This window comes from Hippichthys cyanospilos, chromosome 12 (genome assembly GCF_059441005.1).
Source record: "Hippichthys cyanospilos isolate Australia breed blue-spotted pipefish chromosome 12, RoL_Hcya_1.0, whole genome shotgun sequence".
In the NCBI taxonomy this organism is placed as follows: domain Eukaryota; kingdom Metazoa; phylum Chordata; class Actinopteri; order Syngnathiformes; family Syngnathidae; genus Hippichthys; species Hippichthys cyanospilos.
In genome coordinates, this window is record NC_142380.1 from 18,452,720 (window position 1) to 18,476,512 (window position 23,793).

General features: G+C 41.3%; 1 protein-coding gene across 6 annotated transcripts in view; it reads left to right on the top strand.

Annotated features, from left to right (window-relative positions):
- The first annotated feature begins 3,599 nt into the window (after positions 1 to 3,599).
- LOC148415208 (voltage-gated inwardly rectifying potassium channel KCNH6-like) overlaps positions 3,600 to 23,793 on the top strand; it is a 71,093-nt gene continuing 50,899 nt past the window's right edge. For all 6 annotated transcript variants that reach the window (XR_015867417.1, XM_088429037.1, XM_088429040.1 and 3 more), the window contains exons 1-2: positions 3,600 to 3,759; positions 5,491 to 5,721. Coding sequence is in view for 5 of the 6 variants with exons in the window: in XM_088429037.1 (XP_088285163.1) it covers positions 3,684 to 3,759; positions 5,491 to 5,721 (307 nt within the window). In the remaining variant the exon portion in view is untranslated. The remainder of the gene's footprint in view (positions 3,760 to 5,490; positions 5,722 to 23,793) is intronic.

Here is a 23,793-nt window from a genome sequence, read left to right on the forward strand (position 1 = left end):
GCAACCTTCCTTCTGCTTGAGACAAAACAATCAAAAGGCAATTATTTTTCCCACAAGCAGTGCACTCATTTTCACAGCATACTACCAACGTACCACAGCAGTTTATATTTTATAGTAAATTCATAATCATTATAATAATTATAATCCTAACCACAAGCAAAGCATTTCTTCATTGCAAGCATTAATATGTTGTAGCTGATGTATAATCACTATATCTACAATGATTCTAACAACAAACCATTTGGAGAGCACTGCTGCTCATTCCTTCCCAACAACACAGCTGCCGATGGCACTCTCACTAGGGCAGGGGTGTCCAAACTTTTTGCAAAGTGGGCCAGATTTGGTGTGTTAAATGGCCCTTGGATGATGCAGTCAACATTCACAGCGCTCACGCACTTGGAGTGCAAGGACACATTTGCAAGAATCCTCTTCATTGATTGCAGCTCAGCATTTAACACAGTCATCCTTGACAAACTGACGGACAAGCTCCTTGCACTTGGTCTGGTACCCCGCCTCTAAACTGGGTGCTGAACTTCCTTACCGGTAGACCCCAATCAGTCCACAAATGCACATCCAGCACCAGGACTTTTAGCAGAGGGACATCCCAGGGCTGTGTGCTGAGTCCCCTGCTTTACACACTCTTCACCAATGACTGTGTTGCCTCCCAAAACAACATCAGCATAATTAAGTATATGGACGACATTACAGTCAACGGGCTGATCACTGGTGAGGCTGAGACAGCATACAGGAAAGAGGTAGCAGACCTTTTGCCCTGGTGTCGAAGCTACACTTTCCACCTCAACACGGATGAAACCAAAGAACTGATCATAGACCCAAGGCGGCACAAACCACCTTTATTCATCAATGGGACAGAGGTGGAGAGGGTGAAAGCCTTCAAATTTCTCAGCACCTACTTCAGCGAGGATCTCACCTGGTCTCACCACACTCGACAGATCATCAAGTCCCAACAGAGACTATACTTTCTGCGGAGACTGAAGAAATTTGGTATGTCTGCGAAGACTCTTGACAACTTCTACAGGTACACAATCCAAAGTGTCCTCTCCACCTCCATCACACTGTGGTACAGCAACTGCATGGCACAAGACAGGAAGGCTCTCCAGCGTGTGATCAAGACCTCACAGTGTATTTGTGGAGCAGCCTTACCCTCACTGCAGGACATTTACCACATGCGGAGAACACGCAACATCATCAAGGACAGGACACACCCACAAAAGAGCCTGATTGAAATACTGTCATCAGGCAGACGCTACATGAGTCTGAACGCCAGGACTGCCAGACTGGCGAACACCTTCAACCCACAAGCCGCCCGGATTCTCAACAAATCCCTCACAAACTAATCTGCCTCCTTCTGCACGCATAAACAGTATCTTGCACTATTTTTTTTTGCACTACATGATGTTCTGCATAACAGTATAAGCACCATTGTCTCTGTTTGTTGTTTATTGCTATTTGTTTATTGCTCCAATTATGGAATGTAGTCTGCTGATCGGGGAAGCGAACAGAATTTCATTGTATGGTACAACTATACATATGACAATAAATCTCTTGAATCTTTTATTATTAGTATTATTATTATTATTAATTTTTATCATTATTATTAATGAATCCTGGTTCTTAACCTGGATTCGAGCGAACGCTAGGGGTTCGGTGAGTAGGTCTCAGGGGTTCGGTGGAGCCCTCCGCCGCAGAGGTCCACCTCTCAGTCTTGTCTGCAGTTAGTGGGCACAGTCATTGAAAGCGTCCTGCTCGGAGATTTCCTGCTGGTCCTATGGCGTTATATTTGTGCCACAATTACGCACGCGCGGAAAAAAAAATTGAGCGGAGAAAATCAAACTGAGCGAGCGAAAACAGAAAAAGAAATTGCTCGCTCAAAATTCCTCTTTGCTCGCTCGGGATAGCCCTCTCTCGCTCAACATCTCGCTCTCGCTCGCGATACTCCTCTCTCCCTCGCTCAACATCGCGTTTGCTCAACATTGAGCTCTCGCTCGCTCGAGTCGTCCTCTGCGCTCGCTCAGTTCTGCTCACGCGTTACGTTTGTGCCACAAAACCAGCCAATCAGAGCAAAAAGGAATTTTGAGCGAGCAATTTCTTTTTCCGTGTTCAAACTCCATCGGCGCGCGCTCAAACTCTTATCATTACGAGCTCAATAGTTTTTTTCTTGCTCTCAAAATCTGTTTTCGTTCGCTCAGTTTGATTTTCTCCACTCAATTTTTTTTTCCGCGCGTGCGTAATTGTGGCACAAATATAACGCCATAGGTCGATCGCCGTACGGACTCACGACGTGGCGGCGGGGAACTGGTACTTTTACCCACTGTGTTGGTTTTGATATTTGAACAAGGTGATATTGATGCACAATTCATTTTGTGCACCAGTAAAAAAAAATATATATAATATATAAAAATTATATATATATATATATATATATATATATATTATTTTTTTTTTTACTAAAGAAGGGTTCGTTGAATGAGCATATGAAACTGGTGGGTTTCGGTGCCTCCAACAAGGTTAAGAACCACTGGTCCAATGGAACCTCTGGGCCCAAGTGCGCTGCACTGTCAGCACTGACAAAATATATGTACGTCTCTCTCATGAGATACAATTCGAAAAACAGTCCCTATTTTCATTGTTTTACTTTTTTATTTATTTATTTTTTATTCCCAGAGGTTATCACCGAAATAGTTTGTAACGCTGACCAGGAGATGGCAACAGAGTTGCGCTTGAAGACTACAGTACATTTTGGTCAGTAACGATCCATCTTGAACCTAAACACTACAAGTGAACACGTTTAGAGAAAATTGTTGATTAAGTTATAGAGTCAAAAAAAGAAAAGAAAAGAAATACAGTAGGTTGTTAGTGAATGCCAATTATTGTAAATCAAACACTGATTTATAGTTGTGCTTCTACCTCTTTATTTAGAAAAATGAACCCGTGAAATTATGGTGCCCTTAGAAAAGACATAAAACGGATTGACCATAGTACGACAGTAATAATCATTTGAACATGTCCATTGGTCAAATTATTTTGAATGATTTTACAAGTAGTACCTTCCAAGACTGTTTAGTAAGTTTTGTTTGATTTGTTTGTTTTTAAATGAAGCCGTGGAACCAAAACTCAAAAGTAATGTCTGATTTACATTTGTTAATTTTAATTAAAGTTCAATTTATTACGTCTTTTATTATTCGTGGTTTGCTTTTCATATTTTTAATACGTTTCTCTTTCAACAAAATGTTTCAACAATTTTCTCCAATTCTGTTAAGTTTATGGTATTTAGGATGGAAATGGGTCATTACACAACACTATAACGTCATTAAGCATGACTCTTTACTGTGTGATCGAACATTTACGCCAGGATTTTAATCATCCCAGTGCTATGTAAACTGTATTTGTAGACACATCTGCCACTTTGACATTTGAGGAAGGACGAGTTGACGTATTCATCGACTAAAGCCAACCCTACCGGTAAAAAGACCAATCAAAGACGAGGACTCAGATTTGGGCGTGTCCTTGGTGTTTCAATGGAGAGTATATTAAAACAACAACAAAACACGCCGAACCATCAGGCAAATAAAACGACTTCACTAGCTCGTACATTTTACAAACAATTTCATTCAAACTATTTAATACTTCAAGGACTCAATAAGGACGAAGAAGTTGTAAACATGCCTGTGAGAAGGGGACACATGGCGCCCCCGAATACTTTTTTGGACACCATAATTCGAAAGTTCGAGGGCCAGAGTGAGTAGAAAAGTTTTCTTTCTGTCTGTCTGTCTGTGTTTCTTTCTTTCTTTCTAAGTCCTGCAATGTCCGACATTCAGCATGGCGAAAACTCTCACGTTTTCATTTGTAATAAATGTATTTATTACTGCTAATATGTTCAGTCAGGGGTTCTCAAACTTTTTGGAGTAAGGGACCCCTAATAGAAAACACATTTTAACAAGGACCCCATTGCGAATGTTTGTCGAAAAAACAAAAGCAAAAATAAATAAATGAATAAAACAAAAGCAAATAAATAAATAAATATATCATCATAATTTTTGGCGTGAAGTGGATGACATGGGTATAATTGACAAATTTCAGCATTTTTAGAACTGGTTGAATTGATTGCTTTATTGAAGAGTCTTGGATACTTTCAAAATTTAATATAAAATAAAATGAAATAAATACAAATAGTCATATTTTTATTTGCTCATTCAATGCCAAAGATGTATTTTTAATTTTTTTTCTTTTTAAAGAGGGGGGGCATACAAAGGGCTTGTACTAAATGAATAAAGTTCAACTTATAAAGTTGGTAAATACCTGAAGTAATTGATTACTAAGTTAATTGTGTACTATCTATAGTATCTGCAGTCAGGCCACTGATTCCCAGGGGGTCCGCATACCCCACTTTCAACGATTGTGTTAAATTGTAAATTTTTTTGATAAACCAAAAAATAACTAAAATCACCTAGTGAATCACTAAGCACAAAATGCCTCAATTGATAGTTATTGACATGGCAACAATATTTTACCATGAAAGGTGAGCATTTCATGAACATTACATTCATGCATACATCATAGATTCATAATATTGTATCTTTTCAACATAAATGTATTCTACATTTGCTTCCTTGCCAAGCTTCCTATTTGTGTATTTTATTGTTTTTCAAACATGATTTGGTTGTATTTCCTCAAATATTTGGTTGTACTGTATTTCCTTTTAAACTGGGTCTTATTTGACTAAATTTGAAATGGTCACATTTGTAACTTTAATCATTAATAATGATAGTGTTCTTCCTATCCCACATGAATTATCATGCACACTGCACTCTAATATTTTATCATTTTTTTGCATAAATTCTGAAATAGTTTGTTTAACCACAGTTACTAAATATTAAATGTCTATCTATCTATCTATCTATCTATCTATCTATCTATCTATCTATCTATCTATCTATCTATCTATCTATCTATCTATCTATCTATCTATCTATCTATCTATCTATCTATCTATGTGTTGTGAAAGTATTCATGACTCTTCAATAAAGCAATCAATTCAACCAGTTTCATATATTTTCAAAAATAATTTTGAAATGTGTAAAGATGTGTTTCATTTATTTATTTATTTTTCTACAATTTCTTGCTAACGTGGCGATGAAGCCAGCAAAGCTAAACCGACATTTTCTGTTGTAATGCTGTTTTTGACTAAATAATTGGCAGCAACCTTTTTGGATGAAATTGACCCAGTTTGTTATACGAAGGCGCGCAATTTGCAATTTAATTTTCTAAACTTCAGAATGAAAAGTAACAGATATACTTGTCGAATTGAATATGTTGCTGAATAAAAAGGTCCTTAATGTTTGGCTTGAATTAATTTTTTGTTTTGTTCACGCAAAGAGGGGACCAGACAAGACATTTACTTTTATTTTTTTCAATCTTTGAGCATGTAAAAGTTGAATTTTTTTCCTTATCTTTACTCCTGCCCTCCAGACCGAAAATTCATCATCGCCAACGCCCAGGTAGAAAACTGTGCCATCATCTTTTGTAATGATGCCTTCTGTGGGTTGTGTGGATACACCCGGGCAGAGGTGATGCAAAAAGCCTGCACCTGCAGTTTCTTGTATGGACCCCTTACCAAAAGACCAGCAGTGGCCCAGATGGCTAAAGCTCTCCTGGGAGCTGAGGAGAGAAAAGTGGAGATTACTCTTTATACCAAAGGAGGTACAGTGCATTTGCATGTATAATCCTCTATTCCAGGTGTCACCAACCTTTTTGAAAGTGAGAGCTACTTCTTTGCTACAAAGTAAAACGAAGGGCTACCAGTTTATGTGAAGACACCGATCATATTAATAATTTTTCACAATAATTAAGGAACACCTTTAGTAAATTCGTAAATAAAGTGTGATATGTAATGTATATTTTTGTTGTAAAATTCATAGAAAATCACCAATGTTCTATTCCTTGTAAGTTATTTGCAGAACAAGCCTGCAGGCTACTCATGGGCTCTTTAGGGGCTACCTGGTGTCCCCAAGCACCACGTTAGTGAGCCCTGCTCGATTCTAATCTTCAATTATGTCAATTCTGACGGTTTCAAATAGACATGGGATGATATTACAATCTGACGGTACGATAACCTTGAGCAAAAATATAACTATAACAGCAATATTGAAATCACAACTCTAAAATCCATCCATACATTTTCTGAAGCTGCTTAGTCTCACAAGGATCGCAGGCTTGCTGGTGCTCATCCCAGCTGGCTTCGGGCAGTATGCTGGGGGCATCCTGAACTGGTGGCCAGCCAATTGCAGAACTCTAAAATATAGTAGAGCCCCGGTTTACGCAATTAATCCGTTCCGCGTTTGAGATCGTAATGCGAATTCACCGTATGGCGTGCAATCCAAACCTACTGTATGTTAATTAGCTAATGCGTGTAAAACTCCAGGTAAATACATAAAAAATGTATATAAATATTAAAAATTGGTGTCAACATAGTATAGTAAGTGCTACTTTTTATATAATATACATGCATACAATTAAATAAAAATCATTAAAAAAAAAACATATGAAGGATTTATTTACCTTTGAGCGACGCTTGTTATGGCCATATTCCCTACTTAGGATAGCCTTGGTTAGGCTATCTTAGATTTCTTAGTATTTCTTGATTATCTCCGTTTCCATTAGCTTCGTTTCCATATAAATCATTTTCTTACTTCTCTCTTTAACATCACCAGCAATCTTGGGATTCATGGATAACCAATTTAAGTTAGAATTAAGCCCTAAAATGCATAATAAATATGATATTGAAAGCACTCTCACACGAGATCAAGTCTTTAGGCAGCCTCTTTGTGACCCTGTGCGCTGACCTATAGCAGACCAGCATCTTCGTGACCCCATCACGCTAACCAAAATTAGACCAATATCTTAGGGAGTCGAGACGCCGACCAATAGCAAACCAGCATTGTAGTGATAATTGAAAAACTGGAACAGAATTTTGTAATCTACTCCTGCCCCAACTCCTGCCCTCTTTGGTCAATGGTCACGCCGGGAGCTAATCACATGTCTTGCAGGGGTGCCGGTTTCCCTCTTGAAACTCACACACACACACACACACACACACACACACACACACACACACACACACACACTTGTTAGGTGGATGCGAAGTGAAAGCAGGAAAGGAGCACCAATCTCCCTCATGAAACTAGTCACTCTGCTAGGAGTGAAGGGAGAGAGTGGAACAGTGCTGCAACAGAGCTTTTGTAATTCCAAGTATAAAATCTGATTATTATCATGTTTGGTCAGCTCCAAACTTCACTCTAATTAGATTTTTGAGCGCCACTAATATAACCGCGTGAGACTACAGTCAAAGTGATGGGACAACAGTACAGTTATTGTATATGGTTTAATAATTTCAAAAAATATGTTTAATGCAATAGTTCGACGTCTGAGAAGTTCTCATGGCAAGTGCATTTGTTGTTATCTTGTCTGTCTGGCATGCAGGAAACCTTAACAGCACATCTCTCTTTATTATAACCATTCTTTTTAATCCAAACAAAGATCTGCGATGCACAAAGAGCGCGGTAGGGGAGTTGCGAAGTGGCGAGGGATCACAGTACACCACTACAATATTAAAAAAATATCGATTTGAAATAAACCATCAAGTGATGGTAATTTATTTCAAACACATCATCGACCAACACATCTTTCCCTGAGGAAGCAGAGTCTAGAGGCTCCAAGGTGGAATCTCCCATCTCTGGGGCTGAAGTCACCAGGGTGGTCAAAAAACTCCTTGGTGGCAAGGCCCCAGGGATGGATGATATCCGCCCGGATGGGTGCTGGAGAGGAGGATCCGTCTGGAAGTCGAACCTTGGATTCAGGAAGAGCAATGTGGTTTTTGTCCCTGCCGTGGAACAGTAGACCAGCTCTACACCCTCGGCAGGATCCTCGAGGGTGCATGGGTGTTTGCCCATCCGGCCTGCATGTATTTTGTGGACTTGGAGAAGGCGTTCGACCTTGTCCCTCGGGGAGTTCTGTGGGGGGTGCTTTGGGAGTACGGAGTACGGAACGCTCTAATATGGGCTGTTCTGTCCCTGTACCACCGACGTCAGAGTTTGGTCTGCATTGCCGGCAGTAGGTTGAATCCGTTTCCAGTGGGGGTTGGACTCAGCCAAGGCTGCCCTTTATCACCGATTCTTTTCATTACTTTCATGGACAGAATTTCTAGGCGCAGTCGAAGCGTTGAGGGAGTCTTGTTTGGGAGTCTCAGCATTGCATCTCTGCTATTTGCAGACAATGTGGTGCTGTTGGGTTCTTCAGACCGTGAACTCTCGCTGGAGCAGTTCGCAGCGTGTGAAGCGGCTGGGATGAAGATCAGCACCTCCAAATCTGAGACCATGGTCCTCAGTCAGAAAAGTGTGGACTGCCCTCTCCGGGTCAGGGAATAGGTCCTGCCCCAAGTGGAGTAGTTCAAGAATCTTTGGGGTCTTGTTCACGAGTGAGGGTAGGATGGAATGTGAGGTCGACAGGCGAATCGGTGCAGCATCTGCGGTAATGCGGACTCTGTATCGGTCTTTCGTGGTGAAGAGAGAGCTGAGCCGAAGGGCAGAGCTCTTCATTTACTGGTCGATCTACGTTCCTGCCTTCATCAATGGTCACGAACTGTGGGTCGTGACCGAAAGAATGAGATCCCGGATACAAGTGGCCGAAATGAGTTTCCTCTGCAGGGTGTCTGGGTTCTCCCTTAGAGATAGGGTGAGGAGCCCGGTCATCCGGGAGGGACTCAGTGTCGAGCCGCTGCTCCTCCGCATTGAGAGGAGCCAGTTGAGATGGTTCGGGCATCTGGGTAGGATGCCTCCCAGACGCCTCCCTGGTGAGGTTTTACGGGCATGGGAGGCGGCACCGGGAATGACCCAGGACATGCTGGAGGGACTATGTCTTTTGGCTGGCCTGGGAACGCCCTGGGATTCTCCCGGCAGAGCTGGATGAAGTGGCCGGGGAGAGAGGTCTGGGCTTCCCTGATGAGGTTGCTGAGCCCACGACCCGACCCCGGATAAGCGTAAGAAAATGGATGGATGGATGGCATTCAACTACTATTGTGTATCATTTAATAATCCAATGAGAATTCGAATGATATCACATAAAACGCTCCATGGAAGTAACATATAATAACCTGTTAGCCACATAACCCGTTAGCCAGGATCAAAATTATATTGAGAATAAAGCTCACAGAGCAGGAAATGAACAGCAGAGGACGACTCACATATGATAAAGAATCAGAGTTGCCTGTTAAGTTAGACAATTTAGATGGGAAAAACACTTTTAACAGATTTAGCCATTTTAAATATCCATGACTTTTAAAATCACAAGATATTAACAATCTGTTTATCAGATTATCGGTGTCATGCACCCTTTAGAGTGGAAACGTTTAATACACTCAAAAAGTAAAGTGATTGACAGAAAAATGAACAAATAGGGACTTTTTTTATTTTACAATAGGCCCCCAACGAATGCTGGCCTCTGGGCTTCAGCCAGGCAGCCTGTTGGTAAACACAGGTCTGCCCCCCATCCACTCTCTAGATCACTGTGCCAAAGGAGAGCCATATTATCTCGCGCCACATCTACCGTTGTGTGTTGGTGACCTCTACTCTTGCCTCCTTCCTGTAAAATGTATTATGCAATAAAAATGTGCTCCCGCAGACTGAAAAACTTCTGCCCACTAACTTTATTAAAACTCTACACCCACCAGCCCTTCATCCATGTATATGGCTTTTTCGAAAAGGCATTTTGTGCATTTGTTGAGCTGTATGTGCAAGAGAGTGAATGTATGTGCATGTGTATATAGTGATGTGTGTGTGTGTCAGCAAATGTGTGAAGGACATTAAGAAAGGGTCGGTTGCATTGTCTCTTCCTAATGGATTAGAGTAGGTACATTCACTCTTATTTCCCTCATAATGATATCACAATTACTCAAAGTCAAGGTCGGCGTCTTGTCCGACCGTTAATCCGCTCCCGCAATCCTCAGGCATCCAACACAGACACACACACATACACATAGATAAATAACTGACATTGACTATATTAACATGCATTCAATAACTTTCAAAATCAGAATATTAGCAGTAATCTGGTTACACAATGCCATGTATACACCCACAAAAAGACCTCCGGGTTGTTCCCTTTCTAATAACCCAGATATTTGGTCCTATAAATGCTTATAAGTATCAGCATCCCTCCAAGGAAACAGAACATTTGAATGTCATCTTTGCCCCTCCGCCTTCTGCCCATTGGCAACAACGTGTGCCGGGGTTCGTTACTTAACTGACAGGGAGATGCCGTGTCAGTCATCAAACGCAACCCCAGCAAAGGTACACACATTGTCGAGGCAGTAGGCAGATGCACACACATTGTTGGCAGAGGCAAACTAAGGAGCACAGACGTTCACCAGACTGTTGGAAATCCCTTACCTAGATTTCTATTATAAATAACTCATATGTTGGTCAGATTGTGTCTGTTACGTAAAATAAAGGTGATTGTCACTCTGGAAGGACAAAAGGATAATAGTTTTCATTATAATACTGTATGAGTACCGTATCAAGCAATACACGTATGAAAGGATTAAAGATTAATAAATGGACCCAAAAGATTATCTCTATTTCACACATCCTCCCTCTCACAGGTACAGGCATGCAATCACTTTGTTTTCTTCCTTTTTTTTCCAATTTGGTGCGTTGTGGACTGACACGTGCTGCACACTATGAAGTAATATGTATCATTTGACCATGTTACAAATCAAATGTCAAGCCATGAGACCCCCCCCCCCCGAAGCGGCTAAAGAAAATGGATGAATGGAATTAATATGGAGAATGAACTACATGCTGCTGCAATAACATATGCCACCCACTCAAAGTCTGTAATTTTTCTTTACGAGGGTTTATTCCTTTACACTTCTTGGCCTTTAAACCTTTCTCGGGATTGATGCCTAAGAAGTACCTGTTGATAAAACATAGTTTCAGTTCTCAATAAACTTGCATATTGCAGGCAGACTTGTTTAATCTCATATCCCGTAAAATGATTTTGAGACATTTAAACAAGGGTGCCTCTGATTAGGTTGCCTTAGGCAAAATTTCTGGATCATCTATTGATTTTTCACTATGAGGTGCTGTATCAACGTGCCCCACCACTCTCTTTGTCAAGTTATGTGTGTTACACCCAGCCTAGGGGAACTGGCATATAACATGTGTGTGCTCCCCCCTCCGTACCCTCACCACCAGAAAAGGCCCGTGAAACTAAACGTGTTAAACAAAAAACAGCAGCTTTTATTGTCTTCAGAGGGAGAGCAAATAAACAAAATAATAAACAAAAGATCTTCTCAATCCCTAACTAACTAGCCAAACAAAAAGGAAACGAATGACAATTGGCTCACTATCTAACACAAAAACAAGAGAAAAAGGGTTAAATAAAAACGACGTGTCCCTCCTACTACTGCTGGATCTACAGATTTTTACAAACACAGCTAACAAACACAGCTAACAAACACACCTAGCAAACACTCAAGCACACTATTCTGAACAGTTCCTGACGAGGCGTTTTCGGCAGTGGGATGACCGGAGAGAGAGAGAGAGCTTGGGCCGTGGACTGTTTAAATAGGGCGGCAAATCAGGAGAGCCAGCCAATGGGATGACACCACCTGCACACAATTGACACACTCCAACCAAAAGGCACTCATGCACACGCACACACACAAACAAAGGAGAACACAGCAGAACATACAAAAACTACATATGACCCACAGGTCATAACAATGTGTTTGTTTTCCGAGTGTTCCCCCTAACTTGAAAATTTTATTTACAGTTTGACCAGGGTTTCACTTGGACTTCACTCCTTTCAATTCAATGACAAGACTGATTTTAGTTTCTCCTTTTATTTTTGTACTTGAAATGTCCCGTCATGTGATCAGTAAACAGTCAGGTGGAAAAACCTTGGTAATGTAGAAACACAAAAATAAGTTAAGAAACAATACAATAAATCATTTGGTAAGTAACTATGTTTGAAAAATTATATGTACTGCATTATGTACTGCCATTTTAACTTTAACTAACAATTGGCTATCAAACAAATTCAAGATAAATGTAAAAAAAAAACAAAAACAAGGAATAAACAATTAACACAACTGGTGATTGCTTCAGGGCTGAGGGCTTTGTTGATTACTAATTGAATTCAGCTGTTGAGCTGATAAAGACTGTCACCCTGTTTGATGGCTAATGGGCCTCAAACCCATACTATGAACTGATCTCTTTTGCTGGTTTGGTAAAGTCTCTGGTCTGCTGTGGAGTTTGCCACCATAATGAATGAGAAAAGTCTAAGAAAACACCAGTTTTGATCTGCATGCCCCACTTAGTTAGTTGCTGCCGGTAGAGAGGTCTGCTGATTTGTCTTTACCATCATTAACTTCATACTTGCACTGATTCTTTCACTTTAACTGCAGGTATGTAAAATGACTCTCCTGCACTAAATGCTGAATAAAGGAAGGTCATAAGATATAGCACAATCAAATAAGTAATGGCCATTGTGGTAGGCCAGGCTGGCAAACATTGAAATGTGAAAGCTGATAAATGAGTTAAACTTGATGCCACAAACAGAGTCAGTTGCAATAACTTCCTGCTCTAACAAATTATTTTTGTATGATTGGGCTGTTCTAGTGGTAGCACACAAGTGAGGAAATCGGCATTAATTAGCATTAATTTACATACAAAATAATCTGAGCACGTACTTAAACCAGATTATCCATGTACCATATCCATAAGAAGTGGAAAATTCATAATATTTTAGCTTGCTTCTCAAAATTTACTTTTCAGTTTTATAAGTCTCAAATGTATTATATTGATTTTTTTTTTCATTAATATGATTATTTTGCCGTTGCTTTCCGCTAGCTCCGTACATTTAGTCTCAAGCATTAGCATACACGCCTCAGAATCATTAGCTGCTAGCTCTTGGTTAGCCACACAGGCTTGGAGCTCGGACTGTGATGCTGCGAATGCCTGAAACTTGGTTTCGAATGTATCGAACATTCATTAATGCAGCGCAGGACTGACTTGGGGACTCTTTGCAAAGAACTTTTCACATCTCAAATGTTTTGTCCGGAAGCATGTCCAACGTAGTCGAGGCATCGCCCGCGGGCTCGTGACAACCTGTGATGCTAGCCTTAGCACTGGTTGCTTGGCCACCTGAGGTCTTGATCTTGCTTAAAACATTTGGCTTCGCCATGATGAATTGTCGGTTAATAGTATTCTAACAAGTTTAGTCAAGTGTAGACATGCAATTTGAGCAGGGAAAACACCGTTTTAAGATGATTATTTAAGTCACGGGGAGGAGCACTCACTAAAAACACGTCTACATCTACAGCGTCCAAAAGTTTCTGTTTGCACTCTTGAACAAACTAGTCTGACTCAAATATGTTTTCTGTGGTTCTGACATAATTTTGTCAATCAAAATTTGGGGAAAATGGTTTAAAAAAAGTGATCCAAAATACAGTATATAAAAGTTGGTCATCCATGATTAAGTGGAAATTTGTTATTGGGTCAATTTGTGTTGTATCTTTTTTATGCAATTGAAATAATGCAAGAGTCTCAAATTACTTTCAAATCACCTGTGGCGATATTGGTTTTCCAGATGAAGAAAATGATTATAAAATATTGACAGTTATGACAAAGACTGTTTGTAAACACTACAAAAGAAGTAAGGCATATATTTTTCTTGTTTGCGTCTTTTTTCTTTTAGCCTCTTTTTTCTCGTTTGCTTCTTTTTTCCTGTGTACTTTCTCTTGTAAGGTGTTTTTGTTTTCGATTACCATTTTGTTTACTTAGGTTTTTTTTGTGTGTGTGATTTGCACTTCATGGCCTCTGTAGTAGATGGCAGTTTTATAAACTGCACGAAAGATAAAAGAAAACCTGAAAATAGATAGGATGGGTGGAAAATAATCTACCATTATAACCCATTACATATTTTATTGGCTAATTGCATGAAGCAGCAATGACCTTTTGTATGAAACTAATCCTCTCAAATTCTCTGTGAACTCACTTCTCTAATTAAGGTAGCAGAAGAAATTCCTATTTCTCCTTCTTTTGAGCCCCATGCACTGCATACATGGTGTTTTCATATTGATAAAGCATATATAATACAATCATCTATAGGGTGGGCTTACGGGCATCCTTTCTTGTCTATTAAAAGTATGGGAAAAAAAGTCGGGGTGAAAGTCAAGAAGACCAGGCAATCCAAGTTACTGTATTTCTCAAAGTACAATTCAACCTTGCTTATAGGTCAACCCCCGGTTTTTTACTGCAATTTTGGTGAATTTTTCAAATACACGATTACAGGTCTACCCCAGATGTTAGTGGTTATGAAGATTATGGCTGTCCAAATAATACACATAGTGTGTGTAATAACAAAATTACTGTACTTAGAGTATTATATACAGTATTATACTGTTGCGGTTATTGGGGCAGGTGGGCACATAGAGGCAATGTATGTGTCCATGTAGACGCAAATGCAAATCCCTAAAAGTCATCCTCGATCGCTCCTCCCATTTCATTTATGGCTATCTTGGACGTTCTCTTTTTTCTCCTCATCATCTCTTCAAACATGCTCATTATTCCTCCACGGGTCATCGAGTCAAGTTTATTTGTATAGCCCTGAATCACCGCAGTCTCAAAGAGCTTCACGGGTGAAAACGAAGTCATAAGAATATCATAAAAACACAACAGCATCCCCTGAACAAAGCTCCCAGCAGGGGAAAGAAAAACTCAAAAACCCCATCTGAGGAAAATGAAACCTTCAGAAGGAACCACAGGTGGGAGGAGTACCCTTCCAGGTTCAACAGGGTGCACTTGATGCCGAGGGCTCAAAATAACACTCTGTCATACTAAGCAGGAGGCATTCAGTGCAAAAATGCTTTGACTACAGGATTGGGTAGGATCCTCCTTACAGTCTGGCCAAGTGGGTCCATTCTAACAAAACCGGCATCGGTCGATCATTACCAGTCCGCATGACATTATTCTATTCATTTCTCACCATGTAGCCTCCTCTCCAAAGGGGCTAGGAAGGAGAAGAAAGCTACATTCAGACAGATCCATGAACTAAATGACTGAGTGTAGAAATTTGTTTGAGTTGCAGTTTAATGATTTCTACTGAGGTGGCTGCGCGAACTTTCATAGGTAGGGCTTTCCATAGCACTGGCGCACGAATCATCCAGCGGATATTTTTAGCCCGTGGTATCATTAACAAACCAACCTTTTGTGACAGTAGTTATCTGGATGGAACATATGGTGATACTAAGTGTACGAGATAAGAAGCAACTAAGCCTTGTAAAATTGTACAAGTAATTAACACCTTGAAATCACATCTTATTTTTGTCTTCAATGGCTTGTTTAAGCACATGTCAAAGGGCTAGAGACAAGTCACGCCTCTTCTTTATTTTATGCATCAAAGTCCGCCGAAGAAATTGTCCACACATCCTCATTGTTGACAAAAAATAGGCAATTAGAAGGCGTTTGATGAAAGCCCATTTTCGCAATGTTCATGTGCAAACATTCTAAAACAGCTGCACATTATATCAAATTATAGGTATTTAATCATTGTAAGCCTTGTAAAAAAACATTAGAATTTCCAATTTGAATTAATGTTATTCAAACACAGACATCAAGAAAATTGGCCTGTTTCGAGTCATGCGGTGATAAATTAACCTACCCAATATGGAGATTGAAACTGAGGGAAAAAAAAAAATCACAGCTTGTATTCAGAAAAACACTTTTTCTATTCCAAATTTTAATAAATAAAGCTATAATTCATTTACTACACTTCCTTATTTACTGCACGCACAGACTCCCATTTGGTATCAGCTCCGCACCTTCCATTTTCCAAAGGGTAATGGAAAACCTTATGAACGATTTACCAGTGGTAGTGTTCCTGGATGTCCTACTGATCATGGGACGCTCAGAGGCAGATCACCTCCTCAACCTTCAAGGAGTCCTTCAACTCTTGAAGGAGAATGGACTGTGAGTCAAACAGTGTTGTCAACACAGACACACTCATCCAGCACATTCATCCTGCTGAGGATAAAGTAAGAGCCATTCAAGAGGCTCCTTCTCCAACCAACATTAAAGAGCTCCAAGCTTTTTTGGGACTTTTTAACTATTATGGAAGATTTGTGCCACAACAAAGCACAGTTTTGGCACCACTGTATAAACTGCTCAGAGAAAATGTGACGTGGAGGTGGACTGAGGCAGAACAGTCTGCTTTTGTGAAACGTAAAAACCTGACAAGTGACCAAGTTTTACCACACTATGACCCCACCTTGTCACTTACCTTAGCCTGTGATGCTTCTGCATACGGCATTGGAGCAGTAATTCAACACACCATGCCCAATGGCGAGGAAAGGCCAATCGCATATGCTTCTCGCACATTGTCTCCAGCGAAGAAAAAATATTCTCAAATAGATAAGGACGCACTCAGACTGATTTACGGTGTTAAAAAATTTCATCAGTATTTGTGGGGCAGACACTTTACATGAGTGACTGACCATCATCCTCTGTTGACACTTTTTGGTGAGCACAAGTGTTAACCTGCATTGGCTGCTGCACGCATTCAGCGCTGGGCAATTATATTGTCAGCTTTTGACTACAACATTGTAAGATAAACTGGCTGATTTAATAGTGCAACAGCTTTGCTTTATGTATTCTAATTGCTACTTTTCCGGCTGATTCATTAGTACAACAGCTTTGCTTCATGTACTCTAAATGTTACTTTTTCAGACACCACAGCGCCTCCTTATCTCATATGTGTGTGTGTGTTAAAAACAATGTCAAGGTCATGGCCTGAATCGCAAGTTATCTGCAAGTTCTGCCACGGTGCACAATGCTCATGTTGTGTGACGGTTGGAATGTGAGACCCCCACACCTCAGTAAGTTTTTTAATAAAAAGACTGCAGTCCGAAAGCTCGAAGAGAAAGAGAGAGAGAGAGAGAGAGAGAGAGAGAGACTTTGCAACGAGGCTAACATGGTCACGCTTTCCTTCGAGCTCTCCCCACTGCAGTGGTAAAACTTAATCTCTGACTCCTGTGTTATTTACATCTCTCCTCGGGTCATTTGTGGGGTATCGAGCCCATTACAAACCCAACAAACATTGTCTACCGGAGGTCAGAGAAACACAGCAACGCTGATGGACTTTCCCGTTGTCCTTTGCCTGAAACCAGCGACACTGGAACTGCTGCAGCATCAGCAACAGTTCACTCATTGATGGCAGAGCATCTGCAAGAGGCACCGCTCAATGAAACACAAGTTGCCCGGATAACCCACACTGACGGTGAGCTTGCTTGTGTCTACAAGTATGTGATGGAAGGGTGGCCATTTAACAACGTTCTTCACTAAAAGAAATGAATTAACCACAGAACAAGGCTATGTCCTATGGGGAACTAGAGTCATTGTACCCTAAAACCTGAAAAAAGCAGTGTTAAAGAAAATCCATTCTGGACACCAAGGCATTGTGAAATCCAAGGGTCTTGCTCGCAAGTGGTGGGCAGGACTTCACTTAGATGTTGAGCAAATGTGCAGGGAATGTGAAACGTGCCAGCTGAAGCAGAAGAAGCCACAGCATGTCCCACTACATCCCTGGGAGTTTCCAGGTGACTCCTGGAAAAGGATTCACATCGATTTTGCTGGAACTTTCCTCAACAACATGTTCACGATTGTGGTGGATTCTTACACTAAATGGTCGGAAGTGTTTCGAATGTCACAGATCACATCGCAGGCCGCAGTTTCCAGGCTGAGGAGACTGGTTGCTTCCTATGGTCTTCCTGAAAAAATTATGACAGATATTGCCACCACTTTCACTTCGGAGGAGTTCCTGACTTTTTTCAAGCAGAATAGGATTCTTCACACAACGAGTGCTCCAGGACACCCGGCAACAAATGGTCTGGCTGAGAGATATGTCCAGACATTTAAGATTAGTATAAAAAAAAAACTGACAAACACAACCCTGAATATTGATGACAGGCTGTCTTTGTTCCTGTTGCAATACCGGACAACGCCCAACTGTACAACTGGATAGTCCTCTGCTGATCTGTTTTTACATAGGCACGTCCGCACAAGGCTGGATTTTGTGAAGCCTTGCACCACGGCGGCAGTGCACAAAAAACAGTATCTCCAAAAAGAACACCATGGTAGCAGTGCTGTAGACCGATCCGTCAGTGTGGATGACGCTGTGTATCTGCGTAGCACTGTGGGGGGAGATCAAAGGTGGATTCCAGGCTCAGTGGTGAGACAGACTGGCCCAGTGTCATACGTGGTCAGAGAGAGGGATTCTGACACAGTACACTGTCGCCACGGGGACCAGTTGCGAGCTGGAGCCACAGTTGTCTGGCAGAGTGCTTATGGACTCTCAGTTTGAGGGTAAGGACTCTGAGGGCTTGCAGGACACTGTTGACTCGACTATACTGTCACCAGAGCCGGAACCTATCGCTCTGAGACGCTCAACTCAAGTTAGTAAACCACCCAAGGGATACAGGCCTTGAGTCTGTAAATCTAAACAGTATATCTGAGAATGTTCATTGTTTTCATACTACAGAATGTTAATTTCATATGATGTTGAAGCACCTAAGGTTAAAATATTTGTGTTTATGTTATGTTAGAAATGTTAATGGTGGCAGTTGTGGTTAACTAACATAAACAAAGGAAAATTTAAATGTATGTTATTTTCAGAGGTCACTCCTGGTAATGGGTAACATTGTTTTGGGGATCTATTTAGTTATTGTTATTCTCAGTTAAAAAGGGGGATAATATGGTGCATTGATGAATAACCGCATACAAATTGTAAAGTATTTAGACGTTGGAATATGTATCATCCATTTCTTTTTGGACTCAAGCAAAAGTGTTGTAGCCCGCTTGCGCATTGAGTGAATACGGTTGAATGGACTAAAAGTGAAAGTAAGCAACATGCTATTGTTCTGGCTCTTCATTACACACATAAGATACATAACAGGTGTGTTGGTGAGCGAAAACTGGAAAACATGCAGGATGCGCAGCACTGACACGATGTACTGCAATGACACTCCAAGGTCGAATCCTAACGTGGAATCTGAAGCAGTCTAACAGCCTGTTAATACTCGATTTTGTTCAGTTGCAAATGAAGGCACTGCTCGTCATTCTACATCTCAGGTGTCGAACTCCAGTCCTGGAGGAAAGCTGTCTGCCAGGTGGGACCAATTTGAGCAAATTTTTTAGATGACCTGTGGCAGCACTTGGATGATGAAGTGGCGAAGTGCAACTTGCAGATGCGTTACTTGATGTACGGCGATACTTAGTAAAGGGGAATAATGGACTCAAGATCCTCTAGTACGGCGGTCCCCAACCTTTTTATCACCACGGACCGGTCAACACTTTAGATTTATATTGTGTCATCACATCATCCTTCTCGCTATGGATGTAATATTAACAGCGGCCAGAAGCAGCGCAAAAAAAAAAAAAAAAAAGATCAAGCACAAATGTATGAACTGTTAAACTAAATAATTTCCAAAATGTTATTTCGTGTGCAGCTCACGCGGCCCGGTACCAGTTGATCCACAGACCGATACCGATCTGTGGACCGGTGGTTGGGGACCGCTGCTCTAGTATATTGGAAGAGCCAGCAGATTACCTATTTAAATAGTTATTATAATAATAATAATAACTTAAATTTATATAGCGCCTTTCACAGAACCCAAGGTCACTTTACAAAAGATAGATGGGGCTAAGGAAACAGGGGAGAGGGGAAGAGAGAATGGTTTAAGAACCTGTTTTATTGTTGTTGCGTTTGAGAAAGTTAGCGGCCATCCATGACTATGTCATCCAGGCAGTGGACAAGTGATAGAGGAGGGAGAAGTGCAGATGGTTTGGTACTGATGTAGATTTGAGTATTGCCAACATAGCAGTGGAAACTGAGACCATGTTGAAGAATGATCTGACCAAGAGGAAGCATTTAAATGGTGAACAGCAGGGGGCCAAGCACTGAACCTTGCGGCATGCCGTGGTTGACTGGAGAGGGGGTTGAAATCGAGTCCTTAATGATGATATATTGTGTCCTACCAGAAAGGTAGGAATGAAACTAGGAGAGAGCAAAACTAGTGAGGCCTAAGCGTTTATGGAGACAGTGGAGCAGGATGGTGTGGGAGACAGTGTCAAAAGCTGCTGATAGGTCAAGAGGATGAGAAGGCTAATGTGGCCCTTGTCTGCAGCTGTGAGCAAGTGCTTCATTATTTTGATGAGCGTAGTGTCCGTGCTGTGGTAGGGTCAAAAACCAGAATGGCGTGGCTCGAAGTGAAGAGAATTTTGCCTAGGAAGGGTACGTTGTACATCAGACGGTAGCTGCCAGGGTCGTCGGGATCCAGGCTGGGTTTCTTGAAGGTGGGAATCACCACAGCAATCTTAAAGCTGGTGGGCATTACACCAGATGTCAGGGAGGTGTTAATGATGGCTGTCATAGTAGGACATAGTGTGTGCAAACATGCCTTTACCAGTCCATTACCTGGCAGAGCGTCCAGTTTGCTGCAGCTGGCTTTGGCTTTAGACACTAAGTCCATGACCTGGTTATTGCTGAGTGGTGAGAATGATAATGAGCAGTAAGTCTTGTGCGTGGGCAGCTGAGGTGAGTCACAGTCCTTTGGGTTTGTGGCAGATGGACATGGAGCCCCAGACTGACGGAGATGCAGGTGGATGGCTTTGACTTTCTGCTGAAAGAAAGTTTGGAACCTAGAGCAGAGTTTGGCAGCATTGGCTGGTAAGAGTGCATCTGGAGGGTAGAGTAGGTGGTTTACAGTGGAGAAGAGCTGTTTTGGGTGGTTCTTTTGGTTATTGATAAGGGTGGAGTAATATAATGTTTTTGCCCTGGAGAGGGCCTCTTTGTAGGTCCAAACGGGGTCTTTGTTGGCCTGTTGGTGGACAACAAGGACAGATTTTTTGCAGAGTCTTTCAAGCCGGCGCCCAGCTGCCTTCATGAGGCAGAGCTCCGGTGTAAACCAGGGAGCAGGCTGGCTAGAAGAGATGGACCGGGTCATCTGAGGGGCTACAGCACCCAGGCTAAGAGGCTTTATTGTAGTGCTCAGTGCGCGCATCCACAGAGTTGGCCGAAGGGATGGGCGGCAAGAGGTAAAGACAGTATGCTAGACAGTGCAGGGTTAGACACATGCTTAATGTTTCTGAAAGTGATGGTATGTTTCAAATGCAGTCTCAGGTACAGAAAAAAGATGGCATGGTGATCAGATACAGCAAGGTCCAGACACTGGAGATGGAGGGGGCTTGTGCCCGTGGAACACACTAAGTCCAAGGTGTGGCCTTTGACATGTGTGGGGCCATGTACCTGCTGTGTTATGTTTAAGCAGTCCAGTAGGGATAAAAATTCAGTGGGGAATGTACACATAGCCTGCGGGAGTGGCCAGATTGAGAGCTAGGCAATTCTGCTGGTTTCGCCATGTCTCTGTCAAACACAAAGTGAAGTTTTCTTTCAGTAATTACGTCGTGAATTAATTCTGCTTTGTTGTTAAGTGAACAGGTGTTCAGGAGGATGAGTTTGGTGGGGCAGACATGTCAGCATGAGCCAGAGGTTGCAAGTTGACAATGGAGTTTGGCAGTTGACATGAGGAATAGTCACTGTTGTATTCATATGCACAAACTTGTGTCAGGAGGCCCTGTGCACATATTTGGGACGACACAAGATGTGAAAAGCTGCTCATAGGAATGGAAGATCAGAGTATCAACAGTTCTGTGGCAGAATATTGGTGGAGAGCCATGCTTGAAGCACTGCTAGCCGCTAAGCAACTGGTTTAACTTCAGCGATTTTGAGTGGAGAGCTCACCTGGAATACAGCGACAACAATGGCACTGGCGATAGACAATCCTGAGAGCCACAGCGGTGTTGGTTGGAGAACCTGGGATCAGCTGCGGGGTGTAGACAGGATAGACTATCCAGTGGTAAGACAACTGTTTGTTCTTCAGCCAACAGAGTTAGTCCTGGTAGCATTGATGGAAGCTGGATCACTATAAGCCGTGAAGCATAATTAAAGTAGTACTTATTAAGTATCCAACAGTGTTAGATCAATCTCGCTAAAGGTATCTGTTAGTTAGTTAATAAATAAGAAAACAGCTGGACATGAGAAGTGGCGACATACACGCCAGCGTCCTCTCATGCCCATCCCCCACCTGTGGTTAACGTCTTCCTGCTAGCCAGAGAGGTCCCGTATACGCCAGCAGCATCATTGCCTTGTGAGTATGTTCTCCATGACAGGAGAAATAGCTAGCAATCACAAAAGACTTAATTTTAAAAGACTGGCGAAAACTAATTTTTGGAATAAAAATGTGTAAAGACAAATAGCTGAAGCATCCTCAGTCACATCATATTCTCTTAGATGTCCAAATGTATTCATGCTAAATTAAAGATATGTAATAATAATATGTATTAATAATAGTATGAATGCAATAAATTGAGCTCTCAGATTTTCGCATTGATACGTGTTTATATTTAAAGATATGGAATAATACGTTATGAATGCAACGACTAGAATGAAATTGCACACTAGGTCATCGAATCTGTGTCAGTTCAGTTTGTCAAGTGGGTTTTTTTTAACGTTCAGCAGGTGTCAGTATTTGATGACACAATATCAATACAGTATCAACACAATGTGTCATTGTGCTGACACACTCATTAACGCCTCATCAATCCATCACTACTCGAGCTTGACACCTGTGGTCGAGAACAAAAAGAGACGCTCTAACATGGCAAAGAGGGGACAAACGAGAGAACGACCAACTAAACAAAGTAACAACAGAAATACTCAAACTGTGATGTATATAACGTATAATACCAAAGTACAAACCAAGATCAATGAAGCAGAATGCAACGAGGGAAAACCACTGTCTGGAAAGCTCGGAAAAGCAATGGTAAGATGGCGAGGAATCACCAAGCGTCATTCTGCTCCGGCCGCACTTAAGAAGGCCCCTGATGACGGATTAGAGGCAGGTGTGCGGCCGGTGAGTCAGCGACTTCATGGATGGAGAGAGAACTTCGCCTTGAAAAAAAACAAAGCACAAGGAATGAAGCAGTAGATGTGACAATTTGCATATTTACGTCACACATTTGAGACTTTTATTAAGCATTTGTGGATTCTCGTCACACATTTGTGACTCTCATTACACATTTCTGAATTCTCGCTTCACATTTGTGACCAGTGTTGCGCAAGTTACTTCAAAACTGTAATGCATTATTTATTCCAAAGTAATTTGTTACATTACAAAAATACATTTCAAATTTATGACTGAATTTTACCGTAATACCTTACATTTCAAATACAGTAATATTGTAATATAACTAATTACATTGGAATGACAGTAATAAATAATAAATAATTAATATGGTTTTGATGTAACTTGCCCATCACTGGCGATCACCGATCTTGCATAAAACTCTGAATATTCTCCGGTCCTGACAAATTCTAACATAAAGACTAACATGCATACACACACACACACACACGCACACACACACACACACACACACACACACACACACACACACACACACACACTAAATACAATGTGGTTATTTTGAAGAAGTTTTATATTTAGGAGCAAAAAGGCTAACTGTCCAATGTCCTGTTTCAATAAATATTTCAAATGGCAGTTCCCCAAAAGTAGACATTTTGTTTGATTCAGATCAATGAGAACGCCTGTACTTTGTCAGAGCTCAAAATGTTTGAGTCATCAACAAAAATCACCAG